The following is a 13,489-nucleotide window of genomic DNA, read 5'->3' on the forward strand; positions in this document are numbered from 1 at the left end:
TAGATGGAACTACAGTTTTGGATTATGCAGTTCAGGTCAGCTTTGCTAGAATTTCATTTTGAAAATACACGCGGGGGAAAACGTTCTGATAATGTCAAAAGGTCTTGTTTTGACATCTTCCAAACAAAACGTTTCATTTATTTGTTGTGAAACAACTTTTTGTTTTGAATTTTTTTAAATGTATGATTATAATATAATTAGGGCTTTTGACTTTTGGCTTTAACCGATAAACACTGATAAAACACCCCTGATTAAAAAAACAACAAAGAATTTGGTGGTTCTCCAACAAACATTGCAAAAACACTAGAAGTGGTTACTCGTCTCTAAGGGCTTGTCTACACAGAGCATTAACGAAGACTGTGGGGATGTTATTTCTAAAGCGCACTAACTTGTGGCAGATTAATTGGTCCGTGTGTAGACTCTGCCGATGTGCACTAAAGTGCATTTTAACATAGTGTTGTTTGAAAGAGTACTACGGTAAAGTGCACTAGCGAATGTTACAAAGAGATTACTCATTACTGTATATACTGCTGTAATGAGTAAAGTACATAATGCTGCAGTATATACACAGAGATAGCACCAAAAACTCTTGATTTTTGGACATCTACATAAAACACAAAAATTGCTCAAAATACCCCCCCCATGAAATTAATAACCCCCCCACAACAGATGCCTTAAATACAATAAAAAAAATAAAAAAAGTTGAAATTGAAATGAAACATTTTCATTGACTTGAAATAAACAAAAAAAAATCAGAATCTTCCTTTGTGAAAAATTTCAAAATTTTCATTTTTTTGCTCCAATTTGGCAAAAAGCTAATTTTTCAAAATTCAAAATATTTTGTGAAACAGAACTGCCATCCTCTGCAGAGCTCTATTAATTATAATAATTTATTATTGATTGCCACGGATAAAGCTAACAGCTGAAAATGGAACTATCTGCAAGTGTAATACGACTATATGCTGCTATCTTTCTCCCCTAGTAAATTGTTGTTGTTTGGGGAATTCACTGCTAAACAGGGCTGGCTCTAGCTTTTTTGCAACCTCAAGCAAAAAAGGATGGGTGGACAGCCGAAGGAAAAAAAAAACAAAAAACCTCCTACTGCCTGCCAGGGTGGTCAAGGCAGCTTGCAGGGGGCTGAAGGGTGACGCTGCAGCCTGCTCGCAGCCGGGCGAGAGGGGCTTCCCCCTCCGGCCTTGGGGTGCTTCTCCTGGCCGGGCAGGCGGAGCCCCCGGGGGCTGCAGGAGGTGCTGGTTCAACCACTCCTTTAAAAGCAGCTTGGCCGGGCCGGGCCCAGAGCTGCGCAGGAGGCGGAGGTCGGTGCAGGTGGTGCGGAGTGGCGCGTCCCTGGGAGCCCGGCGGCATGGTGAGTGGCGGGGATCGCTAGTTCCTGCCCCCCAGGCTGGGGTCTATGCCCTGGCTGGGCTGGGACTGGCGGAGCACGGGGAGCCGGCTGAGAGCTCCGGAGCTGCAGACCAGGCTGCCAAAACAAACAAAACACGACAGGGCGGCCGGAATGTGCTGCCCCAAGATTGGCCGGAATGCTGCCCCTTACAATGTGCCATCCCAGGCATGTGCTTTCTCGTCTGGTTCCTGGAGCCCGCCCTGCTGCTATAGGATATTGAGGCCAAGGACTTAACAAGATACAAAGAGGGACTGAACGTTTATACAGAGAGCAAAAATATCCAGAGTTATAACCGTTAAGGCTAGCTTACATTTTGGAAGGGATATTAAACTTCATGCTTAAGTGAATCTATAACAGTGGAGGATGAGACCTAATGTAGGGGGGCAGTTCATCCCACATCTGCTACTGCAGGGTTCTTCTTACACCTTCCTCTGAAGCATCTGGTGCAGGACGTTGTCAGAGACAGGATACTGGGCTAGTTGTACCTTGGGTCTGATCCAATCTGGCAACTGCCAACATTTAGGCCTGAAATGAGCTTCATGTGTGCAGACCCCTGTGCTGCACAGAACTCAATGCAGGATCGGAGGTCTAGGGCTTACAGTTGAAACTGGCCAGTAAAGACCCTTGGATGGAAGATGCCTCTGTGTTTGCACAGTGCCAAGAGCAGTGGGATCTTGCTCTTTGACTGGGATTTCCTATGTGCTACAGTAATACAAATAAGAACTGAGAATTATTTATTATTACTTGGTATTATTATTATTTAAAAGGCAGCAAGATTTAAATATTTAAAGCAACACACTTTTTAATGAAAATAAATGTGATGTATAATTAATCCTGGAGAAGTTACTGCTGCAGGATATTGAGGCAAATAGCTTAGCAAGAGAAATGAATGCTTATAAAGTGCCATGAAGATGAAGAGGGCTGTCTGTGGAAGTACCAAGCACTATGACTAGGAATAATATTATTTTTAAAGGATGAGATTGCTGGAAGAGGCTCCCCTGTTCCCATAACTTCTGACTTTCTAGGCTTCCCATTCTTAAAATCTCCCATGTCAGGAGTAAAGCTACTCTGAAGAGCAAGGTTCTGATCCTGTGGGTTGCTGAGAACTTTCTCGGAGGTGCTGTGCACCCTTAACCTCCAAGGAAGCCACTGAGCCATGGAAACATTTGGTACCTTACAGGATCAGGCTTGGAAAAGAACTGTCTCCAGCAGTCAAGCTCATCGCTCTCTGCTCTTTCTGTTGTGTATTGATCTTGGTAGAGGGTGATAAGTATTTCCTTTGTGTTGAGTGTTCTGTGTGATGAATGCCCTGGGGCCAGATTCATCCCTGGTGCAACTCTGTTGAGGAAGCAGCTGAAAAAAGAAGGCATGAAATTGCATCTGCCATAAAAGCTCATAAACAGAATACTTATTCCAGAACAAAGAGGCTTTTACTCATGGAGTATCCACAGGGGGAGCAATTCCAGAATAGCTATGTAGGTTGATTCCCCCTGGTTCTCCAACCTGAACCCCTGGTAGCCTTCTGGATGTGTGAGTCATATGGGGCATTTGCAAGCTGGTCATCCAAAAATGGAGCTACCCAAAGAGAGTGGGGCTGTAACTATGTGACTTTCCCAAGGCTAGATAATGAGTCAGCAGCAGAGCCAGGGCTGTTAGTATTTGTATTATAGTATCACTTAAAAGCCGCAAACAAAATCAGGGCTCCATTGTCCTAGGCACAGTATCGTGAGAGGCAGTCTCTGCCTCAGTACTTTTACAGTATAAACAAAGGAAGGATCCACACGTCTATTTTAACAGTGGAGAACTGAGACCCTGGGAGACCAAGTGCCAGATTTGCAAAGGTATTTAGGAGCCTAAAGATGCAGGTAGGCACCCAGTGGGAGTTTCAAAAGCACCTAAGTGAGTTAGATACCTCATCCCATTGGCTTTCAATGGGAGTTAGGTGCCTAATCTGTTTAGGCATATTTGTCAGTCCACTAGGCATTGAAACCCCTTTGTAAATCTGGCCCTAAGTGACTTACCGTAGATCACACAGGGAGTCAGCAGCAGATCCAGAAACTGAACCCAATTCTCCTGAATACCAGGACAGTGGCTCAACCACAAGACCATCCTTCCTTCCAGCAAACCAAGGGCTTCTGGCTCCAAGCCATGAGTTCAATCCACTTGACCACAGGCTTGGCTATAACCAACCATAACATCTGTTCCTCTCTCTCTCCCAATCCATCCATCCCATACTTGTCATCTTATTACCCAAACACTCTTTCTTTTCCCCTCATCTCAACCAACTGGCGGGTCTGATGTGAAAACTCCCCAGGAAATTCGCTATGGACCCCAAACCGAATGGCTCCAACCCTGAGCAGCAGCTGGACAGGAGTCAAGATGGAAGGAAGGGGAGATAGGATTTCACACATGAAGAACAAAAGTGCCTTAGCTATGGGGCATTTAGAGCTAAAAAAGACTTGAAGATACCAGGGTCCTGCCGGTAGGTATCACAGAGAGAGGCAGCTCTGATGCTGGAAATGTCCTTAGCTTCCCCCATATGCTTCTCATAGAACAGGGGGATTCAGCTGGGCTGCCCACATGAGAAGAGTGCACCTCACCCCAAACAAATGGGTCATGTTAAAAAAAACCCAAACAGTTATCCATGAAATCACATGGAGTGGGAATACTGTGCTCGGCAACACCACTGGGTGTTTATGGTGATCCAGGGACTGCCTTGCACTTTACAAACACCTCGGCCAATGGTTTGAAGCCTGAGTGCAGTGCTGCCAACTCTCCTGATAGTTGTGTTGTCTTAAAGCCCCAGCTCCTGGAAGCAAGGGATTATGTAAGAATCTCAGCATTCACATAAAAACAAACAAACATTTCCACCTCTTGTGATTACCAAAAAACGCTTGCCAATGTGACCCTTAAAGACTCAAAAACCAGAAGGCAAATTTAAAAAAAAATCTATTATATTAAAATCTCATGGTTTTTAGCCAATCTCATGATTTTTTCAGAGCCTGATTCATGCTTTTTGAATGCTCTGTCTAGTAATATTGCAAACATTAATTAATCAATTAAGCCTCACAACCATCCATGTAGGATACACAGATGTTACACTCACTTTATAGATGGGGAAAGTGAGGCACAGGAGGGTAAGTGACTGGCCCAAGGTCATGTTGTGCATCAGCGGCAGAGCTAGGACTGGAATGAAAGAGTTGTGACTCCTACTCAATCTCTCTGATAAGAAAAATAAGCACTCGTTTAGTGGCTTACAGAAGAAGTTTTCAATGTGCTTGACAAGGATGGTTCCGTATATCTCCATTTTACACATGGGGAAACTGAGGCAAAGAGCAGCGAGGTGACTTTGCCTTAGGTCTCACAGGAAGGTAGGTAAAGAACCCAGGCATTCTGACTCCCAGTCTCCAGCCCTCACCTCCCCGCACCACTCATGACACCTGCAGAAAATGAAGCTAGTATTGGTCCAGAGGGGGGGGTCCAGAGGGCAGGGAGTCAGATGCATGAGTAAGACGCATTTTACCACATAGCTGCACCAAAGCGGATCCTGAAACTCCATGACTGCCATAGGTCATGTCCTGCGACAAATCCCAAATTTATTTCGGACAGCGTTACAATGTGACGATGCAAATGCTTCACGAGACAGCATTGTCATGAATTTACCCCATAGGTCATGGCAAGTATGGCACAAGCCAGAGCTAACATAGTAGCAGTTGTGACAGATCTCAGAACTTCCTGCTCCAAAACCACAGATCTCTCCTATCTGAAGTCCTGGAGAATCTCCTTCAGTTGTCAGCACTATAGAGGTTATGACAAATAACTGGGCAGTGCATCTGGCTGCATCTAGGAACGTGTATGTATATATGCACACGCACATCGCAAGCACTCAGCACTGGGACCAGATTTGTCAAAGAGCTCAGTTCCAATTTAGGCACCTAAAATAAGTGGCCTGCTTTTCCCAGGGCTTCCCAGAGGATTCAGGGGGCCTGGGGGAAAGCGGGGGAGCAGCGGCGCTTGTACTCACCCGGTGGCAGTCAGGGTCTTCAGCAGCATTTCGGCGGCGGGGGGCCCTTCAGTCGCTGTGCATCTTCGGCAGCACTGAAGGGCCCCCTGCCACCGAAATGCCACCAAAGACCCTGAGCAACTGAAGCCAGGGCCAGGGCTTGCAGGGCCCCTGTGGGGCCTGGGGCAAATTGCCCCACTTGCCTCCCCCCCAGGGCAGCCCGGGCTTTTCCAAAGAGCTCAGCACACTGGATGCTCAGCTCTTTTGAAAAGGTGGCCCCAAGTGCAGGTGCTGAGCAGTTGGGAATCTGGCTCTGAACTCTGGAAAATCTGCTCTGCAGAGGCCAGACTTTGAACCCTGCTTAAACTTACCCAGCAGCCACTTCCTGCATTAAAACCAGAGTGTTGCAAGGAGACCAGAAGTGGAATTGCAGTTCTGCTCCAAGCCAACACAAAGAGCTCCGGGCCATGCCCACAGCCACCTCCTTCTCCTCCCCTGCTCAGTTAGGAAACACTTCTACTTTTCAGGCTTCTGCGGGTCACTCACTCACTCCCCTCTTGGTGGATCAGAAGGCCAAAACGACCCGGTGGAACCTCAGCTCATGTTTTCTGGGTCTCAAACCCCTGCGCTTCCACTTTGCAAGTTTCAGGATGCCTGATTGCTCTGAGTCCCTTAGTGACACCCCAGGAAATGGACAAGTCAGGTTATTTCCTGATACTTTAGTAGGTCAGGTTATCCGGCTACTACCTGGGGCTCCGACACCCAGAGGGGTCAGGTTACCTGGCCACCCAGGGGCCTTGGCACCAAGAGGGGTCGCATTACCCAGTCACCCAAGGGCCCTGGCACCTAGGGGGGGTCAGATTACCTGACCACCCAAGGGCACTGGCACCCAGAGGGGTCAGATTACCCAACCACCCAGGGGCCTTGGCATCTAGAGGAGTCGGGTTACCTGGATAGCCAGGGGCACTGGCACCCAGAGGGGTCAGGTTACCTGGCCACTCAGAGGGGTCTGGCACCCAGAAGGGTCTAGTTTCCCAGCCACCCAGGGCCCTGGCACCCAGAGGGTCTGGTTTCCCAGCCACCCAGGGGCACTCGCACCCAGAGGGGTCGGGTTACCCAGCCACCCAGGGGCCCCCAGGTCTCTAGTTATTCATGGGTATTTTAGTGGTGCTGACAGACCCCCAGATAAGCTACCCTGTTACCTGCAGGCATGCTCACGCAGAGCCAGCTGGCAGCTCCCAGATCCTGCAGCCCTGCCCTGTCTCCACCTTTCTCCATTGCGCCGCCCACGCCCAGCTTGGCAGGCAGCAGCCCCATCCCGTGCCATCTCCCCAGCGCTCAGCCCAGGCATTTAAACGTGTCCATTCGCTCTGGGGAAAGGGAGGGGACAAGGAACACTACTGCTCTGAATGCTTCCTGCAAGAGCCACCACTGACTGCACCACCTGGAGGAGAGCAAGCGAGGAAGGGCACAGCCGGAGCCTGCTCTGCTTGCCAACCCATGTCCTTCGGTGCCCAGCACCCGCTTCTGCTTCCCCTCCACATAGAACCCCCTTTTGCAAATCTGCTTTCCAGGAATCTTGGTGTGCAGCCCTGATGAATCGCTGCCAGTGGTTCCTGCCTGCCTGGGGAACTTGCAGTGGGGGAGGGCCAGAAGTTGAGGCTGGCAGAAAGCAGCTTCACTGGAGAAGGGGGGGGGGGTATATATATGAACAACCCACCACACACACCATACACACACACCTTGCCTCGAAAAACAAAGTACCCCCCTACCTTCCAGGCACTGCACGCTCCCTGCAGGGCTCTGGGGCGAACATGGACCTCCCCCAAAGCAACCAACTTCATGAACAACACATTCTCCCCAGGCAGGATTTAACAGCTGGGGATTGGCATCTCGGCATGGAGCAGCTCAGAGACTTGACTGGGGAAGGAGGGGGGAACTGAGCTCGCATAGCGGGGCGGGACTGAGACACACAATCCAACTTGTAGCTCTCAAACGGCAGGCGGAGTGAAACAAGATCCCTTTGCTGCCAAAAAGGGTTTCTCTGGGGCGTTTATTCCCTCCCCCCTCCAATCCACACACTCCACTCCCTGCTCTGAGCCCCACTCCTAATCTGCTGTGGGCACGAGCAAGCAGACCATGAAAAGCAGCTTGGAATGGGGGAAGGAAGAAGAGGCTCCCAGGGGGGCTGGGATTTTAGTTTGGAAGAGGCGAGCGGTCTCTGGTTTTTACTCTCTAATAATCCAGAAATCAAGGAGGCCAGGATATGGGTGCAGCAGCAGGAAGAAGGCAGAGCAAGGAAGGAGGAGTTTAAAATGTTGCCCCAGTGAAAGCTACAGCCTCATCCTGCTCTCTCTTCCACCAGTAAAAAGAACAAGAGGACTTGTGTACTCCACGAAAGCTTATGCTCAAATAAATTTGTTAATCTCTAAGATGCCACAAGTCCTCCTGTTCTTTTTGCAGATACAGACTAACACGGCTGCTACTCTGAAATCTTCTGCCAGTGTCACCCTGTTCATTGCAGTGGGTTTCCTTCTGAGTTATACCAGTGTCAGAGAGAGGGGAAGCTAACCCAGTGACTGCATAGGGTATAAGTCAACCCAGATGGCTCAGGTTAGCTGTTTATCCATGGGTGCGAGCACCCAGATGGGTCAGGTGAGCGGGTTACCCCCTGGATTTCACTCAGAGGCAGCATGATAGCACCATCTGCTCTTAAATTGTTGCTGCTCTATGTATTTGCTCCAAAGAATTTGCTGGGAGGGACGGGCCAGACAGTGCCCCCTAATGAAAGGCCAAAAGGGGTGTCATTCAGCCTGGGATCTGGATCAGGGCTCGGGGTGCTGGGTTTGAGGCTGAAGCAGGCTTGGATCTGACCGTACCAAAAATATCCTGGATGCTGATCTCACAAGTATTTGGCTGCATTAAGAGGAAGAAAGAAGGCTGTTCCCCTCTTTGGATCCAACGTGGAAACAAAACGATCCCTGGCAGATTTCGTGCTGGTACAGATCAGAACACTAACACGTCCACCAAACATAAAGGGGTTTGGATGTGAGATCTCACTGCCTCCCCTTTTTCTAACACATGCTGGGACCTAGATATACTGGACTAGATCCTTAGTTGGTATAAACCCCTATAGATAAGCAGTATGGTCTAGTGGTTAAACCACTGTTTTACAACTCGGAAGGGAGCTCTATTCCCAGCTTTTAACACTGAGCTGCCATGTGACTTCGGGCAAGTCATTTCCTTCCTATATTTAGATGATAAACTCTTTGGAGGCAGGGACTGATTCTTAATATATGGATGTAGAATACCCAGCACAATGGGGCCTTGACCTGGGTTATGACAACTAGGTAGAACTGCAATATGAATAAGAATAACAGCAGTGGCTGAGGATCTGGCCTGTTATATATATTTTTTAGAATGTCCACCACTTCACAGAGGAAGCAGTCTCTGTTTCCATCCATTCCTGGGAACTTCAGGTGCATAGAAAACTTCAGATACAGAGCATGGCTGTTTTTTAAAGTTTTACAGCCGACATATGGGAGATGGGGTGCGGGCGTCTGTACCTCATTCAACATCCGGATGTCATCTAGCATTTTCTCATCACTTAGCATTGTTTTAAAAAAATGCAAACAAGCTCCGGAAGGGTTAAGCAATGAGCATGTGCTTTGGAAATGCCAAGGCAAAGAAATAAATGGCGGTGCTTTTGCTAAGGCCCTGGGTATGGTTGGAGAAAAAACCCAAACTGCCTTAAAACAAGAGCAACCCATTTTTGGACCAGCACAAGAGAAAGGAAATGTTTGGGTTGCTGAACCCACGAGCGCTTGGAGGTTCCTGAGAGGGACAGACACACAGGCTAGCAGGGCCACACCATCAGTGTCTATTGTCCCAAAGGGTATGTCTACATGGCAAAGAAAAACCCATGGCACTGAGTCTCAAAGCCTGTGCCAATGGACTCAGACTTATGGAGGTCAGGCTGTTGGGCTAAAAATAGCAGTGTAGACATTGCCACTTGGGCCAGAGCCCCAGCTCCCAAGTGGGAACGTCTATACTACTAGTTTTAGCCCCATGGCCCAAGCCCTGTGAGTCCAAATAAATTGACTCAGGCTCTGAAACTCAGGTGCCGGGGGGGGGGGTTCTTTCCAGTGTAGTGAACGTTCCTTACAAACTATGAGCCTTTATTTAGCAAAGCCCGGACACAACCCCTAACAAATTCAGCGGGCTAAATCCTGAGCTCCTTATTCTCTCTCTACTCTGTTTGGACCTCTTCACTTCAGCCAGAGCTTTGCTTCAGTAAAGACCAAGTAAAAAGTCATGATTCTAACGTTACAAACAATTGCTGCTGGGCAGTGAAGAGTCCCCTACAAATCAGTGGGATTAAGCACATAACAGGAAGCACCTGCAGCTTTCAGACCCACGTAAGGATCTTGGCGTATGGTCCTACGCACATACAGCTCTGCTGAAATGCAGCCATCTCTGGGATGGAAGGCACAGCAGGGGAAAGTGGAGAAAAAGGAAGGAAGATTTTGCCCAGCAAATCCCATTTACTCTGAAATGTGCCGTGTGGCCCATAATGACTATACAACAGCTGACAGGATCCCCTCCTTTTAGGATCTCATCTATGAGAGCTGTCCCTAGTACTCAGTGGTCAAGATCCACCTCTTGTGTAATTTTGTTGAAGACTACTGACTCCAGGGAAATTACATCAGGCATAGCTGAGTCGAACCGTGCGGCTAAGGTAATCCAGCTAGTTCCAGCCCCAAGCTACGTCCAGCATGTGAGCCAGTGCTGATTTCCATAAGTCCATCACACATTCACAGGACAGCAAGAGTCTCACATTTTTCTGGGGCACCCCAAAGCAGCATGACCACAAAATGAGGATGTGTCGTTGCGCTGTGATGTAACGTGTTGCGACATGACTTCCTCGGGGCTTGGAGCAAGCGTGGCTTGGCAATGTGACAAGGGCTGATGCAAACAAGGGGAAACCCTTCTCCTAAATCTGACTGGGGCTTTTCATTTGAGTCCTTCCTGTCCAGGGCCTCCCTACTAAGCTAAAAAGTGTGTAATGGAATTAAGGCTCCATATCACTGGCTGCCATGGGTACAAATTCCATAGCAATATAATGTCTACTAGGGATTTCGCTATTGCTATCGATTTTACTTGGAAGACACTCAGATACTAGAGTGAGTGGCAGCAGTATAAAACCCTGTGCTAGCCAGATAATTAGCAACAAGGGATGAACCCAAGGTCTACCAAGGCTTCAAATCCTCTCCTGAAGGCCAGAGGGGAGGGCAGGACAGTTGAAGGCCTTTATCAGTATAGTAAGGTAAAACCCTAATAACACCCAGATCCCTTTCATCCAGGCTCTCAGAGACCTCTGCAAACATGAATCATTTCACAATGCTCCCTGAGAGACAGCTCAGTCTTGCAATGCCTGTATTACAAATGGTTAAGAAGTAGGGGGAAAGTGACCTTGGCCAAGGTCATCTGTAAAAGCAGGCATAGAACCCAGGAGTCCTGAGAGCCAGTCCCCTGATCTAGCCACTAGATGCTTACTGTGGAAAGGTTTGGGGAGTAACAGATCTGAACTAGAGCATTAGACATTCTTTAAATGGTACCCGCACAATCTGTATTCAGCAGCAATTCTTTCAATTCCAGCACCTTAACAACTAACTGGGGCCGGACCTGTATGTTGCTGAGCATCCATGACTCACACAGACTTCAATGGGAGTGGAGCGGCAAGGCCGGGTGCTTCATGACCATTCTCATGTCAGCTGCTTCATCCTCTCCGAGAGAGGAGGTTTACACTTAGCCCTCTTTGTGCTTCAGTTTCCCCATCTGTATTGGGGGAATGACTATGATTATGATTATTTATTTGCATGGTGGTAGTGCTCTAGGAATCATAGGCCAGTGCCCTACTATGCCAGAGGCTGTACAAACACAGCAATGATCCCCCCAGGGCTGGGGGGAATTGTGGAGCTGAGTCCATCCATGTTTGTGAGGCACCCAGACGTGACAACAGCAGCAAGAGCTGCAGAAATACCTGTAAACAAACATACATTCCTCCTGCTTTGGCGTCCCCTCTGGTGCCAACCTGTTTTCAAGCCTCAGCCTGGAGACTGGCACCACCTAAGCTCCTACCTGCCACGCACATGACAATGATCCCGCCCCTTCCACCCCGCTGCCAAAGTCTATGTAAATACAGGAACCGTCTTACAGTCCCTGACCTTTGCAGCGTCAATCAGTTATAATTCCAGCTGGGATCTCCAAAGCTCCTGTCAATCACACTGATCCTGTCCCCCTCCCCCCACCCCTCTGGCTGGTCCTGGCTAAAAATAGCACTTTCCATTACAGCTGTTTACCCTGTGCCAAGCTCCAGCTCTCTCTATCCATGAAACAGAGGCTCTTTCTCTCTCCCTCCTTCCCAGCAGCTGCAACTTATAAGAGGAGTAAATATATCCCAGTGCATCTTAGCTTTGTCTATACCAGGAAATTTGCCCATTAAGAGTCAGCAATTGGGTGAATGCGAATTTATACAAGCATCCCTGGAAACTGACGTCTCCCCTGTTTGACTACAGATCAGGTATGGCACGGTGCTTGCACGTACTGGCTGGTGTGTCTCAACCCATACCTGGAGAGACCCCTCAATAGGGACAAGAGGGGAGATGAATCTTCACGACCCACTCAGTCCCTCTCGGCAGGGACTATCAAGAAGGAAGTCAGGTGGCATGTTCACTGCAGCCATGTTGCTTTTCTAAGGTGGACCTGCCTCCCCACTGGGAACTGGGCTGAGACCCACTCAACTCATTCCATAGAAATCACCCAACAAGCCATCAGGGAGTTCTGGAGTTTGGTTATTACCAGTTTGTGCTGGATTTGAATTGCTTTATTTATTTAGGGAGGGCTGCAGTATTAAAACAAGACAAAATAAAAGCTAGCAAGCCAGATATCCCCAGACACCACTCATGACAAGACCTTAGGAGTTCCTGCTACAGTTTGCATGTCACCATCAGCTGCATTTGTGTAATGAGCTAAATTCTGCTCTAACTGAAAGCAGAATTTGATCCACAAAGTCTCAGAAGACATCAATGTGGTCAATAGGAGAGCACATCTCTGTCTCTCTCATTAACATATAATACTGTTGTGATTTCGGTGAGCACATCTTATTCATTTAAATAACTATCATTCCAGACAGACACGGAGTGTCACATTCTTCAGAATAATCATTTAACCAAAATGAGATATTTCCTTGGTTAGTTTTGCACTACAGGGCAGGATCCATGTGACTGTGCTTAATCTGACTAATTAAGCACTTTCCTTGCTATTATGAATTATTTTATTGTTTACAATTAACAACTTGGCCAAAGTTCTATGATCCATAACCTCTTGGTCCTTGAAAGCAAAGCCTCCAAAGTCTGTGAGCATAACAATCTCGAGCATAAGTCACCAGCTACATTTGAACCCACTGCTTTTCAGCACCACAGCACAGACTCTTCCCACTTGAGCTAAAGGAGTAACTCTGCTAGCGGGCAGCAGCAGTAGACTGTTGTCCTCCATATATAGCAGCCGCTAGGAAGGGAGGGGAAGCATGTTACATGGGCACCTCTGCTGGCACGTGTTCTCTTTGTACGTGCAGCGTTTTACATGCACCGTGGCTATGCTTCCAAATTTAGCAGGTATTTCTAGAGTACGATTTGAAAACGCAGCCCAACGGGCAAATCTCCAGCTGTGAACACCTTTGGATGGCAATGATACATCAGACAGGATACCGGTGTCCTCCACACCCTCTTCTCCCCTCTTTCACCCCATATGATCAAGTCCTTGTTCTCTCAATGCACAGAGCATACCCAGGGGGACATTACCTTCTTTGGCCTCTCATGGTGGGAGACAGGCTTCTCCTGAGCAGGTGACGCAGACCGGCTTCTTCTCCCAGCGATGAAGGAGCTGCCTCCAGAGTGACGCAATGTCTTCTGAGATAAGCAGGGTGGGGGTGGGGGGGAGGAGATGGAGAATAGACAAAAAACAAAGAACCAACGGTGAGTTTAGGGCCAAAGCTTCAGCACTACAGCAAAATCATGACT

The 13,489-nt window shown here is 48.2% G+C and overlaps 1 protein-coding gene across 4 annotated transcripts in view; it reads right to left on the reverse strand.

Moving 5' to 3' along the window:
• The window catches only part of MLLT6 (MLLT6, PHD finger containing), a 72,321-nt gene that overhangs the window by 37,129 nt on the left and 21,703 nt on the right, over positions 1-13,489 (reverse strand). For 2 of the 4 annotated variants that reach the window (XM_032791347.2, XM_032791345.2), the window contains exon 7: positions 13,271-13,378. In XM_032791347.2, the coding sequence (XP_032647238.1) occupies positions 13,271-13,378 (108 nt within the window). Of the gene's footprint in view, positions 1-7,180; positions 7,310-13,270; positions 13,379-13,489 lie in introns of those variants that run through there. The other 2 variants (XM_032791346.2, XM_032791348.2) reach the window with 2 other exon arrangements.

The sequence above is a fragment of the Chelonoidis abingdonii genome, chromosome 21 (assembly GCF_003597395.2).
Source record: "Chelonoidis abingdonii isolate Lonesome George chromosome 21, CheloAbing_2.0, whole genome shotgun sequence".
Classification (NCBI taxonomy): Eukaryota; Metazoa; Chordata; order Testudines; family Testudinidae; genus Chelonoidis; species Chelonoidis abingdonii.